Source organism: Sinocyclocheilus grahami, unplaced genomic scaffold (assembly GCF_001515645.1).
Source record: "Sinocyclocheilus grahami isolate Dianchi unplaced genomic scaffold, SAMN03320097.WGS_v1.1 scaffold295.1, whole genome shotgun sequence".
NCBI classification, from domain to species: Eukaryota; Metazoa; Chordata; class Actinopteri; order Cypriniformes; family Cyprinidae; genus Sinocyclocheilus; species Sinocyclocheilus grahami.
Window position 1 is genome coordinate 146,713 of NW_015505474.1, and position 17,529 is coordinate 164,241.

At 32.2% G+C, this 17,529-nt stretch overlaps 1 protein-coding gene across 2 annotated transcripts; it reads right to left on the reverse strand.

Moving 5' to 3' along the window:
- Positions 1-583: 583 nt before the first annotated feature.
- LOC107600962 (protein FAM207A-like) lies at positions 584-17,505 on the reverse strand. 2 transcript variants are annotated; one of them, XM_016292964.1, is made up of 6 exons: positions 17,154-17,505; positions 16,901-17,024; positions 5,439-5,501; positions 3,373-3,523; positions 1,921-1,989; positions 584-1,012 (listed from the first exon to the last, which is right to left on the reverse strand). In XM_016292964.1, the coding sequence occupies exons 1-6, from the start codon at positions 17,346-17,348 to the stop codon at positions 892-894; spliced, it is 723 nt and encodes a 240-aa protein (XP_016148450.1). In that variant the 5' UTR covers positions 17,349-17,505; the 3' UTR covers positions 584-891. The 2 variants fall into 2 exon arrangements, with proteins under 2 accessions (XP_016148450.1, XP_016148449.1); XM_016292963.1 differs by having other exon boundaries at positions 5,439-5,507.
- Between the last annotated feature and the right edge of the window lie 24 nt (positions 17,506-17,529).

A 17,529-nucleotide genomic window follows, 5' to 3' on the forward strand; every position in this document is an offset into this window, starting at 1 on the left:
GAATGGATTTAGGACAAACCAACGAGCACACGCTGAGAGGAATCTAGTGTGGGTGAGGAACATCTACTATCTACACCCACATTCCTCACTCACTTAATCACAAGCATGACACATTACATACGCTTCTGCTATTCCATAATGCTGAGTTTATACGCAACCGAGCATTTGATGGGGGGTTGTGAAGAGGATCCAGTTTGGCAGAAATGAGAATCAACAGAAGGTCCTCCTCAATATCAGACAGCCAAGCGCCCCTAGAGTAAAGCCGTTAAGAGAAGTCAGGTTAATGATGACAGGGTTCAGGTTCCCATTTCACCTTTATCTCTGAAAAGTGTTGCTGCTATGCCGCCCTTTCCTTCTTTTTGCAACGAGTTACCATGGAAATACAGAGGCACATGCTAAACGTCTGATATATCAGCTCGCGTTTTAAGTAGAGGCTTTTGTCTGTGATACTCAATGAACGAATGCAGCAGGTAGAGTCATTTTATAGTGAGGATTTTTTTTCCATTTTATCGTTATAAGACAAGCTTTTCTTAGCATGTGCTGGTAATAAATAAAAAAACATATGCATAGTCATTTTCCACTGGATTTATTTTTATCTTACCAAGAGCAAAAACACATTAAATATCTGGTAACATGATCATTAAAGCAATTCGTTTTGCACAATCTCATTTACGAAATAACACAGAGAAACTGCGATAAACCGTTTCCGTCATAGTGTTAATGCGGTGTCAGATATAGCAAGTTATGCAAATCTCGGGACTCCTCTTTGTTTTCATGTACTATTATGAAGTATAAAACCAGTTTGACTGTATTTGCTTGTTTTGAGGTTCCAGCATATAATAAAATACAGTTCTTTACGTCTACCAACAGGGCGGCGCTGCAGAGTGGCGATTAACTCTGTTCGTCTTCCTGTTTGAGTCGTTTTCGCAGGTGTTCACCAATCGCAGCTAAAGGGTTGGTCTTGAAGATGGGATTTTTCATGGCTTCGCTGAAGTGAGATGCTTCCGTCTCGCTGGAACCAGACAAAAATAACGATTCGTTTGACATTTGACTTCCTTAAAATATCTGTGCACAATAAAAATGTTATGTCACAAAACCAAAAAAGCTTACAATGGTGAACAAACAGATCTGCTAAATTTACCTTTGAAAGTAAATATTTACATTTTACCTAAATATATTTTATATTTATTATATATTTTATTAGTATAAAGAAAATTAGGGATGTTTGTAAGACGTAGAAGATTTTTACTTTGACATTTCAGTAAAATGACTTACATGGCAATTATAGGTTTGGTTATTTATTTAAATAATTGAATTGAATTGAATATAAATTAAATAAATAATTAATAATATTCAATACATTTTATACAATTAAAATACAATTATGTATAACAACAAAGCCTTAAAAAATATTAATAATTATAAATAATATTTATTATTTTATTATATTATTAATAATAATTTCATTTAAAATAAATATATTATTTAAATAAAAAGCCACATTTGCAGTCAATGTCATCCTTTTGTCAAATTTTATTTTAATGCTTTACAATTGAAGAATTGCTGCATCTTATGCATGTATATGATGTTATAAAAAACAGGTATTAATTCGCTCACATTACGAATTAAAATAGTTATTTATTTATTTTTTGAGGAACTTCTTAAATTATGCTTAATTGTCAAGACAATAATTAAGCATAAAAAAAGTAAAAAAAATAAATAAAAAAAAGTCATAATATCCCTAAAAATAGGCTTTATATTCTTGGTGAGATTTTTGTGATTCAGGTTTTTTTGGGAGATTTTCCCATTAACCACCAGGTTTTTATAAAAACTCTGGTGCTGAATGATTGATGAAATAAAATACTGATGTGAAATTAACATTAGCAAAGTGTGGAAATGAAAGGGAAGCCATTATCTTACAGTAGTTTTCGTTTCTGGGCTGGGTTCATCTGGCTGAAATTTGTGGGTTCTGGTTTCTTCTTAACCGAACTGTGGTGAGAAACAAGAACAAACAATTGTGCTACATACAGAGCGATATATATTTATCATCATTGACTTAAAAAAAAAAAAAACATCTCTCAAGTGTTTTATATACAGAGATTTAGAGGCATGTTTGAAGATGCTCTTTGAAGTTCTCCAGACGCAGGCTTTCCTCACACAAGTGTTATTTATTACTCACACAAGACTTCACAACATACATCAAATGACTAACAGAAAAAACACCACAAACACAAACGGAGAAAACAAACGGACTAATGTGTTTTTGATCAAAGCAATTAAACAGTTGTGGGAAAGATTTTGGCTTTCATATTTTCAGGTGCACAGCCAAATTCAATTAATCTACAAAAACAGCGTGACTGCTGTCGACACGTGGCATGCTTAATTTCTTAAGAAATACATTTAGAGCCTGTGTGTGCAATATAAATATACTTTTTTTTTTTTTTACTATAATCTGTTTACGGGGGATTGCCAAAAATATAAAATAATTAAATGCTTAGTGCGCTGCTCAAGGTTTACATTTCAACACCAGGGTTATTATAGTTAACTAAAATAAAAACATTTTCATTGCTTGAAAGAAAATTAACTTTAACTGAAATAAAATAAAATATAAAAAAACCTTAAATTTTTGGGCAACATATATAGGCAAGACAACATTTCTAATTTTCATTTAATTTAATTTATTTCATTTCATTTAACTTGATGTACTAAAACTGAAATAAAAATTAATAATAAAAATAAATAAATAAAAACTAATAAAAATGACAAAAATGCACAAAAAACAAATCACAAAAAAATTAAATAAAATCTAGCAGATTAAATTTTTTTCCAAAAATATTTTAAATCATGTTTATATAGATGGCTTTTCCATATATAAATATCTTGTTTATTTACATGATTTCACACACCTGACCAATGTGTTTTCATAACTTTTCCAGTGGTTTGTTTTTTTAAACCACTTTTAAAAATGGTATTAATATACATGACTTTTCAATATGTAAAAATTGCAAATGTTAATACTGATAGTAGGCATTAATCCTGAGCTGATACAGAATTAATATGTTAAACAAAATGAGATGTCATGTTTTGGCTTTACCATTTTATTAAAAAAATTGTTTAATTATATTAAATATTAAGTGAATGTATAGAACTCAAGGGCAGAAAGAGAAAAATATGAACCCTGGATTGCAGAAAATTAATACAAAAAAGAGAAACGGGTGCTGAATGAAATCCGTTTGTACGATGTGTTGTTTCAAGGCACTACAGTAATTCATGCCAGAAAATACACAAATATGCATCAGTTATCGCAGAGGATATCCCAGCATACATAACCAATGTACTTGGCTTGTCGAAATGAGAAAAGTGAGGGCTTACGCTTTGTTTTTCCACTGTGTGAGAGGCGGGAGGAGCTGGGAGAGTTCAGGAAGTGCGTCGGCCAGCGGTCTCATGTCGCCCACCACGGGCGTGGCCTTCCTCCGCGCCTGCGCCACCTGCTGCTCACGCGCCAGTTTGATCGCACTGATTTCTGGAGATGACAGAGAGACAAACAAACTACATATGAAAAAGTGAAGTTTTCTGGTAGCAACGAGCAGTAGACAAACATTTACATATTTATTCAAATTCACGCATGCTAACTGAACTGTTGCACGGATGTGGATAACACAAGTTGTGAAGTTGTCATTATCATCAAAAGGCATGAAAAGGAAGAAAATAAAATGATGAAAAAATTTTTTTTGAAAAAAAATAAAGGCATTAAATTGCAAAAAAAAAAGAGAATTCACAAAATAAGAGGTATAAAACAAAACAACAAACAAGGAATTTAATAACGCATACAATAAAAATTGAAAAATTAAATGTAAACAAAAATAATAATAATAATTATAAAAAAAAAAAAATATATATATATATATATATATACATACACACACACACACACACATATATATATATATATATATACATACACACACACACATATATATATATATATATACATAAAGGCATTAAATACATTTTTTTTAGTTGTATAAAATAAAATAAAAAAGTGTAAAAAAAAATAAAGCATGCATTAAAATAAATAAAAAGGTATAAATTAAAAAGGCATAAAAATAAAGTACATTCAAATAAAATAAAATGCATAAAATAAAACGTCATTAAATAAAAAGGCATCAAAAAGCTACAAAATGGCATAAAATAAAAAGCATAAAACCTAAAACACAAATTAATATATAATTCATATAATAAAATATATAGCATACAATGCCATGATGGAATTTAAAAAGCATAAAATATAAACAAAAAATGTATAAACAATTTGGAAAAATAAGAAGTCTTTTAAATAAAAAAATCATTAAAATGAATAAAAAACAAAACAAAAGCATAAATACATAAGATAAAAATGTGTAAAACAAAAGGGTATATATTAAAAAGGTGCAAAAGCATAAAAATATTAATTTATAAAATAAAATGTATAACATATGGCAAAAATACATAAAGCATCAAATAAAAACAAAAAAGTGTATAATTACATAAGTAAATACATAACCCATAACTATATACCTAACCCTATACATAAAAATACATACCTCCATTTAATCTTGGCAAAGAATAAATGTGTTTTAAACAATGTCTAAAATGCCACTTATCACAGTAAAGTTACAGTAGGTCACACACATAATTAAACAAATTAAAAAGTCAGTTTAAAAGGATCAGTTCATTCTAGTAGGCCAATATCCAGTATGACTTCCTGTCCAGGTCAAAGACAGAAACCTGCAGGAACGGACTGATGTCACCCGGCCATCTAAAACCAAACCAAAGCTCTGAGACAGAAAGCAGGACACACCAGCAGCTTCAGTCCAAAAACAACAAAGTACATGTAGGGAAGAAAAAAACAGACACAGAAGCACTTCTTTGACAGAAGCACTACGTCTTTTTGCAAACACAAAGAAATGTCATTTTCTCACAAGTGGCCATTTTGGGGGGGTTTCTACTGCCGTTATGATCTTTTTACCACCGCATATCTGTATATGTGTCATTTGTTAAGACCTTGAAGGTTTTATGCATTTTATGAATCCATCAACATCTTAACCCTCCTCCTTTTTAATTTCCTGACAGTGCGACATGCAGTCTGAGGCTTGGGTTTCAGCTGGAGCCGTAAGCCCCATTAGATCCTAATTATAATCACCTTGGACGGAGCTTGTGTTACACGCCGCATTGATCGGCCGGAGCGATTACAGGCGTCAGAATTGGGGTGTGGCGTTAATGATCCTGCCATATCCATCTCTGAAATTCCCGTCGGCCCATGAGAGAATCACAGATCAGTTCACGATGAAAGAAATAGCCTCACATGAGCGTTTCGGAATTGTGTTCTCCGGACAGTTGATGATATTAGAGTTTTTCTTTGCGGGAAAGGAAAGAAGAGAAGGTGAACAAATACTCACTGTTAAGCCATCTTTCCCTGCGCTCCTTTATTTTTTCTTTCTTCGACTGTTGTTTCTTTTCCCCTGTGCCAGAAAAAAATAAATTTTTATATGGATCATTACTGATCAGTTCAACAACATGCATGACTGTCCTTTTAAGATTTTTAAAACAAAACAGTAATGATCATAATTCTCAAAAGGGGAAAAAGAAAACGTTTAGAATGCAATGCAATTTGGTTTAATAATTTAGAAAAAAATAAAATAAAAAAATAAAATAATAATAATAATAATGCATAAATAAAAATAAAAGGCATGATAATAAAAGGGAATAAAATAAATTAAAAGACAATACAGAAATAGAAAATAAAAGGACATAAAGCCATAAAAACTTTTAATGAAATAAAATGAAATTTCACAAAATAAAAATGAATAAAATGGTAAAGGCATATTTTTAATATTTCATTTTAAACATTTCTAATCTTAAAATGTTTTTTTACATTTTATTTCTACTTTAGCTTTATTTTAATTAACAAAACCTATTTTTAATAGTTTTAGTTTAAACATTTATTTTCTTATAAAGTAAAGTTTAGGTTTTTCATCTGATATTTATATATTATTTTATTTAAGCTTTATTTTAATTAATAACAGTGGTTTAAATAGAAAAAGCAAAAGAAATGCACTGGACTTTCTAGTTATTCTTTGAAGCGGGCTTTAGTTTTGGTTTAAATGCAGGTGTTTTGGTTCATTTGGGTTTTGTTTTGTCTGCAGAGCATGAACTTCATGCACCTGTCAAAATGTGAAATGTGAGCCAAAATCATCACAATTAAAAGAACCAACGACTTAAACTACTTCAGTCTGTGTGCATTGAATTTATTTAATACACGAGTTTCACAATTTGAGTTGAATTACTGAAATAAATGAACTTTTCCACGACATTCTAATTTATTGAGATGCACCTGTATGTTTAAATTATGTGAAACAGAATATAGAACAGAAAATAATTTAGGGAGGAAACAAAACAAAAGCAATGTTCTGACACAAAAAGTCACTATTTTTAATCTAAAGTGAATATTGTGGCATGTGTCATGTCTGTTGGCTTGCAAATGGAATGGAAAATAACAACAGCTCTCTTGTGAGTAGATTACAGTAGGATGTCTATTGTCTGTTTAACTGCATGTAACTTCCTGTTCCCAGATAATGACGTCTTATCAGGGTGAGCATATTGTGTGTATTTAATGATTGTACTGACCTCTGGGGATCAGATTGAGTGTGATGAGGAATCTATATGTGCCCATATGTATATGTATCCGCATAATTTCCATCTGACAGAGGTCATTCACAGACCACTGAGGTCAAACCACGAATAAACCCATGTGATGCACAAGATTTACACATTTAATGTTCATAAAAAGGAAAATATTAAATTGTTATTAAAGGGGATGCTTTTTTAAAGATCATTATTTTGTGTATTTGGTGTAACAGAATATGTTGACATGCTTTAATGTTCAAAAAACACATTCTTTTTCAAATACTGTACATTATTGTAGGTCCTCTATGCCCCGCCTCTCTCAAACGCTTCGTTTTCTACAAAGCCCCCTCCTTTGACAAGCGCAGTCTGCTCTGAATGGCCAGCTGACCCAGTGCATTGTGATTGGCTGAGAAATGTAACGCCACTTACCATGATCGCGAGCTTCATCTTTCAAAATAAATGTAAAGACAGAGCCCGAGGGGAACAGAGTCTCGTGACAGACACAGTGATGAATATGTTTTTGCAGTACACAAGCCACGGTTAAGACAGCTGACTACTGTGATGTGTCTCTCTCTCGCGCTCGCTCGCACACACACATACACACACACACACACACGATGCGCAAAACTCAGCATTTGAACTGTCAATAGCAAATACTTAAACTAATAACAAAACAGTAGCTGATTCAGAAGCGCCAGATTGTCATAGCAAAGTCAGAATTACCTCCTCTCCTAGGCTCACGAAACGGTCGTCCATAAAATGCATTGCTGTTCTGTTGTAAGTAATCTTAAAGATTCCTAAATGCATCTACTTCTGGAAGGCCAAATAAAGTGCTTTTGCTTTCGTCTAGAAACAAACAGCGTCTCCCTGACATGCTGCTTCAACACTAACTGCGGTTACTGAAACCACGCCTTCTTTCTTTGCGTGAACATTTGGGCGGCATTATGCAAATATTTCCACATAGTGAGGTAGATATGTGGGGGCGTGTTAGAACGAGCCGTTTTAGGGGGGAGCGTGGCAGAGTCTTAACTTTGATAAAGAACATCTCTGGTTTTGAGACTTTAGTCTTTGCAACTTCAGGGATCTTATCTATTCACGAACAGCTTGTAACACTCCAAAGAGAAAGGAAAACTTGAAATCGCATCATATGACCCCTTTAATCATTTAACATTATTATAACATATTCTGATTGTTAGTATAATGAATAATAATTACTTTTCATTAAAATAATTATTTAAATTACTGTGCACTGAAAAAAATAACAATTTTATAAGATTTGCATGCTTCACTTTCAGAAAGCCCACTAATTGGGTGCTTAATAAAAAAAGAATAATTTTTTTAAATAATAAAATTGTATTATGACTTTTTATAACAATTTCTTATATTATAACTTTTTATAACAATTGTTAGTATAATGAATAATAATTACTATTAATAAGATAATATTACATTTCTGTGAATTGCAAAAATAAAAATGTCAAGACTTACTGTGCACTTCATAAAAATGATACAATTATAATTAATCATTAAATATTATAATATTCCAATTGTTAGTCAAATTAATAATAATTTATAATTACACCTATTAAAAACAACATATAAAATACTATGCATTGAAAAAAGTCACAGAAAATGCACATTGGATGCTTAATAAAAAGACTAATTTGTTATTAATCATTTAATTTTTGTTATAACAGTGCAACTCTTAACATAATTAATAATAATAATAATAATAATAATAATAATAATAACAACAACAACAATTAAGAAAAACAAGATTTACGTGCTTCCCTTTCAGAAAATGCACATTGGGACCATAATAAGAATTACTGTTATTAATAAATTTCATTTTATTATAACATTCCAATTGTTAGTATAAATTAATAATAATTACCATTGAAAAAGTCACTGAAAAAGTCGAGAATGTCAAGATTTACATACTCTTGTTAGTGTAATTCGTAGTAAGTACTATTAATTAATAATAATAAATTGAATTACTGTGCAAATCTCCACAAAAACAACAAACTGCCCAAACTCAATTTCGCTTGGTACTCTGAAATGATCTGCGTTGTGCAACATATGCTAAAAACGGTTAAACTACAGTGACCGTTTTGTCCAAAAATAACACCAATGCATTAAACCCAGAGAGAAACGCATGAAAATGAGTCGACCTCTGCGATTTCTATCGCCAGAGAAACTCAGCTCAACAAGCTTCTGGTTGCCGAGCAACATTCAGAGGAAAAGAGTGTTTGCATGAGATATTTGATGAATGATGCACTAATATAGCGCTTTATTGTGTATTGTTGTACACCCAAAGCGCTTTACAATCATATAGGGGGGTCTCTCCTCAACCACCACCAGTGTGCAGCATCCACTTGGATGATGCGACGGCAGCCACAGGACAACGGCACCAGTGCGCTCACCACACACCAGCTACAGGTAGAGAGGAGAGAGAGCCATAGAGCCAATCAAGTGGTTGGGGATTATTAGGAGGCCATGATTGACAAAGGCCAGGGGGGCAGTTTTGGCCAGGACACCGGGGTTACACCCCTACTCTTTACGAGAAAGTGCCATGGGATTTTTAATGACCACAGAGAGTCAAGACCTCTGTTTAACGTCTCATCCGAAAGACAGATCATGATAAAAATGCCTTCACATCTCTGCAAAGATCCAGTCACTGAAAGATGGGAAGGTTTGACAGCCTCAGTGACCTCTCTTGCCTGGCTGTGGATGTTCATCATGACAGTTCATGTTCTTCATGAACACTTCTTTTTTTTATGAATACACATGGATTAAGCTGTTTATCAGCTTCTTTATCTTAGAGGACATTGTTGAATCTCACAGAAATACGTCAAGGTCAAATTTCATTGCGAAAAGAAAAGAAAAACAGAAATTATATTTTGCATAAAGAAAATAAAGCCGATTTTAAACCAGACCGGATTTGTAAAACCTTTTTTTTTTTTTTTTTTTTTTTCTGTTTTTTTGCAGCGTTACATTATTTTCATGAATTATACCTTTATACATTTAATTAACATACATATTTTTAAAGGCCGTTTTCTCAAAATAAGTTTTTTCTCCTATACTGAGCCATAAATCTCCACTTCAGTAGCACTTACACACACCAAACTTTACATTTTTATTCCTGTCCATATTCTGAAGGTTTTTACAGAGGGATTTGTTCATATACAATTTGCTTGATTATATACAACATTTTATTCCCACCAAAAATAGTGAAAATAGTGTTTTCTGTCCATTCTAAGCATTTTCTGAATTATGGAGTGACAAAAATGAGACAGAATTCCCTCTGTAAAAACTTTTGACTCTAATGTCAAAAAATTAAAACAAGAATTTTGAAACTGACACAATCCAGTGTTTAGATATTTGTACTAGAAATGTATGCAAATTAGCGCATATTTCATTAAATAATGACTTGCATATTTAAACCTAACATTTTAGAAAACGTGTAATACAAAAAATATTTGCAAATATCAATATAATCAATCAGCTGGGTAAGGCAGGCCATAACTATTTTTATTTTTTTTTACCCTATTCACCTGCAGTGTCTCGCCTGTAATTTCCATTGTCCTAAATGGTGTTGATTTTATAGTAAATTACACAGTGGAGATCAAAATTAGAAATCAACTCCCAGTTTCCTATATTTCGAGGTCACTGCTTAGTTCTATTTGAAGTTATACTAAAAGGAGCAGAAGGGCAGTTTTTTTTAAAGCATATTTCATGAGTTCAAATATATTCTGAAGCACAGTATAAAAAACTTAAATGAGATATCTGAAAAAGAACACTTTCGGATACCTCTGGCACCTGGTGCTAATTTCCTTAATTATATGACAAACCCTATTTAACTGGCAGCCTAACTTTCCAGTTTTCACTGACTTTGCAAGATGGCGGGCCGCTCTAAGGTGACTGAAACCCTCAGACAGCAGGTTGTCCAGATGAAGGCCAAAGAGATGACCCTCCCAGCCATCGCAAGAGAAGCTGGTCGCTCTAAATCTGTGATTTCTAGAATATTGCAGCTTTACAGTGACATTAATTAATTCAAGTCCCCCAAAAAGGCTGGTCATCCATGTAAGACAAATGAATGAGAAGACAGGATAATGCAGAGACTCTCAATGGGGAATCGGTTCAACACTGCAGCTGGAATTGCTCGCCAGTTCAGTGCTGAACAGGGTAAAGATCTGTCTCGGTACGTTTAAGAGAAGTCGGACTGAAAGCACACTCTGCAGTGACCAAACCTCTCATCAGCAGAAAGAATCAAAAGGCTAGACTGAGGAGCATGTCGTGTGGAGAGAGGAGAACTGGTCCAAAGTTCACTTTAGTGATGAGAGCAAGTTTCATTTATTTGGGTCCGATGGGAAACATTATGTTCGGCGTCAAACTACTTCAATAATTTCAGATGCTACATCTGTATGTGCTTTCCACATTTCAATGCCAAAGATTGATTTCACTCATTTCCCAGCCGTGCAAAATGAATCAGTGTAATCCAATTGTAAAAATGAAGCCACATCCGCGGCACACATTTCTGTGCATTTATGTGTGCTATTTTGTACGTGTCAATCACTTTGAGGCGACTGGCCTGTTGTGAGTGTGTGTGTGTGTGTGTTTGTAAGAGAAACAGCATCTCAAATGACCATCATCCTCCTGTGAAGGAAAGCTGAACCCGATGCAGGAGTCTCAAGAGAATAACATGAGAGTTACGAATTAGTCCTGAACGATTACGTGTCGTACACATCAAAACAAGTTTTCGCTCAGTTTTAACAGCGTTATAGACAAACACAGACGTCTTTGTGTTTTTGTCTGTATATGGGCATGACATGGCCGTGGACAAACTGCACAATGAGCTCTGTCCTCGGGAAACGAGTCTGGAGAGGAGACTCGATAAGAGAAATAAACTTCACTCATGTCCTACGACCCACATTTCCCCACTATTTCACTTGTTCCAGAAAGACGATCTCTGACAGAAAGGCCTGCATGTGAAGTCCAGACACAAACGCCCTGGGCCTCAGCATCCTTCAATAATATGATAAACACAACATAAACATCATCTGCTTTTACACAATGCCACTGGGAAAATGACAATGACGTGAAAAGGGGGGAGCCTGAAACTCTTAATATATTGTATTAAAAGGTAATATACTCAGAACAAGACATATATAAACACACATTGTCATATACCATTTCTAACAATGTTATGTGTTATTTAGCTAAATATAATATTTACCACATTATATATTTACCAAAATTACACAAGCAATTTAAAATAAGTAAATGTATGATATTTAAATACAGCAAAAAGTTATTTGCATACATTTAGTAGACACATACAAAATGTTCTCTCTCTCTCTCTATATATATATATATATATATATGTGTGTGTATATGTGTGTGTGTGTGTATATATATATATTTATTTTTTTTTTATTATTATTATTATTATTAATGTAAGTAATATAAGTAAGGGTAACAGTGTTGAACATTTAGTATGACACTAAAAATATGCATATACATATCATTTTTTTCTTAACTTTTTTTTCATTCAAACCTGTAACCAAAATTTGGGGTATTTAAATTCAGCCAAAAACCCTGATTTGTGTAATTCTGTTATTTTCTACCAACAAAAGAATATACGAAAATTAAATAATAATAATAATAATAATACAAATTTTTTAAAAAATCAATAAAATAAAGATATAAATGTACCAATAAGTACAATTGGGGAATAAACAACAGAACAATGAGTAAGAGAGTTGATAATTTAGCTTTACTTAAGATATAATTCAGTAGGTACTAGCTAGTTTAGGACCAGATGTTGGTTTTTAGTTGTTGATAAACTTTTATTACCCATAAGTTAAAGAAAAATATTTGCTTGATATATTTTTTCCCCTTAAAACTACTTGTGTAACAGGGTTGAATAAATTTATTTTTACCTCCTGCTATGCTGTAGAAACATCTTAGGTGTCTTGGGCATCACAGTTTTGCTTCAAATATGATTAATTAGAATTTTACACTTGAATTATAATATAAAACCAATTCAAAGATGATCATAATCTGCAACTGAAAAGCATAGTTTACAACTGCAAAAATCCAAACTTTAGTTTACATTCTTTCCATTCATCATTTGTTTGCCAATTTCCAGACCCTGCCTGATCCACAACCAGTTTTCCACACTCTCAACCATTCAAAGTCATCACTAAACCGCTCTCAGATCAGAAACAACCCCATCAGCGAGTCGATCCAACCATCAGCCACCACAGAAATAACAACAGTGGTGTTTTTCTGCTGTATCTGCTTGATAGGGATCTCCGGCCCTCATATCTCCCTCCACCACTCCTGACGCTGGAAACCCAAACCCCCCTTTGCATCCGTCTGTTTGCCGCAAACCAGGGATAGGGACAAAAATCCATCATTCCCACCACATCCATCCCAGAGACAGCATCATGTTCAGAGAGCAGGCTGAAACCGACACCGCCAATTAGGATTGGACAGAACACCCCGGCTGCCCTTTTCTGCCCCTCTGCACTTGCACTTCTCATTTCCCCGTCCCGCCAGCGCTGTGAGGAGAGGTGGCAGGGCGGCTGGGGAGCTGAGCTGGAGGTGAATTTCCGAGGTCACATCGAGACACTGATACCCCAATTAAAGAGGCGAAAGATCTCGTTCTGTCAAAGCACTGCCACAGGCACATCGATTCTCTACGTCAACCTCGCTCAAGCGCACATTTAACTAGATCCTTGAACTGAAGCATAATCCAAAAAAATCATTAAAATAAAAACATTATTTTTAATTGTCTGTCCTATATGTGTGTGAATATAATGTGCAAAAACAAATACAACAACAATAAAACATCAAAAATCTTCTGACTGATTATAAATGAAGTATGTTAAAAAAAAAATCAAGGACATATAATATATCCTAATATATAATTAAAAATAGACTTACATTTTAATTTTACAAATTTTAAAGGTATTACAAATATAGTAACATATTTGTTTATTTGTTAAATGTACAAAAAACACAAATAAAACATATATATATATATATGAAGCCTATTCAAACAAATCAAGGATATTAAACAATTACATTTAATAAGAATTAAATTAATGTAGGCTATATTATTGTATATTGTATAATGTATATTATTTTAAATGTTATTCTTTTCAATTATGTGTGTGTGTGATTAATTTATATATGAATATTGATTGAAACATTAAAAAATTTATATTTTGTATATTATTTTTTTCAAATTAAAACAATTTTATATTTTTTTCAAATAAAAAACAATTAAATTTATTAAAATACTACATAATATATATATATATATATATATATATATATATATATATATATATATATATATATATATATATATATATATATATATATATATGAATGCTTTAGTTTTTTTATTTAATTAATTGGAATATCTTCTGATTGATTATATATGAATAATTTTCAAACAAGTAGTGGATATTAGTAAAATAATATATTGATTAACTGATAAACTAAGAAAACTGAATTTGTATACTATGATCTTAATAAAGAGTCAAATAAACCATTTCAATATTTATTACATTAAAAATACTTATATAATCTATTCAAATAAATTATTTAAAAATATATCAAAAGTATTTAGGATACATAAAATGCTAGTTATGAATGTGGAGGAAATGTTAATGACTTCTTAAGGGGGAAAGACAACAACATTTTTGCTTTTACTAATACTGAACAAATAAAATTGTATTAAGAGCATGAAAATATGTTTTAAGAGAGTTTCTAAAAAAAGTCTGCTGTACCAAAACCACCAGAATTCAAGAAACACCCACGCACAAAAAGTCTGCATACCAAGTACAGTAACACGTACACTGTACGTTTACTCTGCAGAAATATCAAGACTAGAACAGTACACCGTAAAAAATGATTGTGATTTTAACAGTAAAAGACTGTCAAAATACTACAGTAAAAACTGGTTAACAGTAAGTTTCCATAATATATTCGGTGAATAAATGTAATTACATTTAACAGTAAAATACTGTTAAAAATACGGTTTTTGGAAGTGAAAAAGAAAAAGTCATTGTATAATTTAGTGAAAAACCGTAAATTGACACTCCCAGAATTTCCTGCATTACACGTCACAGTTTGTTTTTTTGTTGAAATAACATGTTTCTTCTTATTTTTTTCTTATCAGTTGTGTACATTAGGGTTTAATCTTACATCTAATGTTGTTAAATTAATGTTTATTGGATTATTTCAGTATCATGTGTGTCACCATGATGGGGTTTAGTGTTCGTGTGAATGACTCTGTGCACCTTCTATATAGAAGTATTGTCCTCAGCTCGTAGAGAAGCTGTTTATGATGAGACTTTCTCATCACCACCAGTTTTTGGTGGTTATCAGTGCATTACAATGGTTCAAAACAGATATTAGTACTTTAATATTTTGGTTTATTAACATTACATCAGTTAATGAAATACGGTATTTTATTGTGAATTTAAGTCAAGTCTGTAAAACCTAAAATGTTGCTACCATATTTTTTATGGTGAAGTTCTGACAATTTACGGTATTTTACCGTAAATGTCACAGTTTTTTTTTTTTACAGTGTAGCCAAGGCCACGGTGAGGCATAACTCATATACGTGTTCAGCCAGTCTTCCAGCTTTACTAGTTGTCCTCAATCATGCAGTTCTCCTCAAGAGAAACACAGATTCGTGCGCGTGAGCAGCCATGGAGTCAGCGGTCACATCAGTCAGTGCATTGATGCAGCAGCGCTGTGATGTTCACGCATGAGTTATTTATACTGCAGACAGCCAGGAATAGAACAGCCCTCCTTACCCAACCTCAATACTTACACACAGCTGACATTTATAGAGAGACACTTGATACATGTCAAAAACACGCTCACATTCATCTAATCACATCATATGTTGATTACTCTACAACTTGTTAAATGCTTAGTTCCTGGAACCATTCGAACCAACAGCTTTTCAATGAAGAGCCTGGATCTTCCTTAACCACTAGGCTACACCACCCTTACAGCATAAATCAAATCTTTGTTGATTGATTTCAAACATCCAACACGTTACAGATGATTCATATACATAATTTCCGAAACCAGACTTTAGATTTTACAAGACTTCAAAAACATGCTACAGACTGCCATATTGTGGTCACAAACGTGTGCGCATTTTTGGCAACAAGATTATGCATTTAAATACTAATAATCTTTTTTATAATAACATTATATTTTAATATAATGTAATATTTTTAATATATTAAATTATGATATTATAGTTAAATTAAAATGAACACTAAATGATTACAGCCTATAAAAAGAGTATGCATTAACATGAAATGTAATATTCAGTTGAAATATATATTTAAAAACAAACTGGTGCAAAAAAAAAAATCTGAATTAATAGAAAGTAAAATGAATATTACCTGACTATGACAAATAAATAGAAAAAAAACATCCTTTTCATTATGCATTATAACTTTTCTTCGTTTTACATTTTTGAGTATGTATTAAGATTAAATACTTGTAATATTCAGTTGAAATACTTGCATAATTAAAAGCAAATCTGTGCAAAAGATTAACTATAATAGCATTATAATAGTAAACGTAAAAGAAATATTGCATGTTTATGGCCTATAAATAGAATAAATATTTTTCCCACATTTTGCCTTTTTTGCATAGCTTTACCTTTGTCAACATATTCTTCATTTAAATGTAAATATAAATATATTAATTATACTACAATATATTACAACATAATAATTTTTTTTAATATGTAACATTCCGTTGAAATTCTTACATAATTAAAAGCAAATTGGTGCAAAAATGTGAAAGTATAGTAAAACAAATACTAAATGACTATGACCGATAAATAAAATAATAAACATTCTTCTTCATTTTGCATAATAACTTTTTTCAAGATGATACCACTTTCAGAATTAAATGTAAAAAATATAGTGCAACTACAATACTTTATAATAGTAAAAAATAATATTAAATCATAATTTACATGTTTTAAATCATAAACATTAGCATAATTAAATTAATAAATTCAGATTTAAATGTAAAAAAAAATGTTAATGACGTATTATAATACAATATAATCATTTTCTATTTGTTTTTGCATGTGCAACAACACGAAATACTTTTTATATCATGTTGAAATATTTAAAAACAAATCTTTGAGGAATAAAAAAGGAGAAAAAACCCTCACCTTTCTGTTCTCCTGCAGACTGTATGCTTATGGTCACCTTTGGTTCATCAACCTTCAGCGTTTGAACTAAAGACTCAGGGGAGATTTTAGTTCCAGCAAAAACTCCAGTGGGAAAACTGAACGCCTACATGGAAAACACATGAAGCTGAATGAAGAATGAACTCTTAAAGAGCAGGTCATCTGAGGAGAAATGACACTGGCATGTGAAAGTAGCATACGACAAACGAATAACAATCCAAACAAATATCTATACCTTTGAATTACTGTTTATACTGCTGTCAGAGGTGTTGAGTTTGGTCTCTTTTGAATCTGTTTTAATGAGCTGGATGGGCTTGATCTGTATCTTCTCCAGATTCCCCCCCAGCATGGGTTTGTTTTCGGCCTCATTTTCCAGCTTTACAGCGCCGTGGTGGAGCTTCTGCCGGGCCCGTTTAATTTTCCCCACCATCCTGTCTCGGTGTATGCGTTTTAATTTATATTGATAATATCTTAATGTTTATACACCGCGCATACATTCAGAATAAGTCCCGCACGTGTTAAAATTGACAATTTGTTTGGTGTTGCAGCTAATATTGTCCGGGTGAAAATGAAACAGAAGATGAGTTCCTTCTAGGGATGGGCGTATCGAT

Excerpts from the sequence above, each read along its gene's own strand:
- LOC107600962 (XM_016292963.1), bottom strand. The coding sequence starts at position 17,348 with ATGGTGGGGAAAATTAAACGGGCCCGGCAGAAGCTCCACCACGGCGCT. Across the intron at positions 17,025-17,153 it reads GTATAAACAGTAATTCAAAG|GCGTTCAGTTTTCCCACTGG; the intron begins GTATAGATATTT and ends TTTTCCATGTAG. Across the intron at positions 3,524-5,438 it reads CAGGGAAAGATGGCTTAACA|AAATCAGTGCGATCAAACTG; the intron begins GTGAGTATTTGT and ends TGTCATCTCCAG.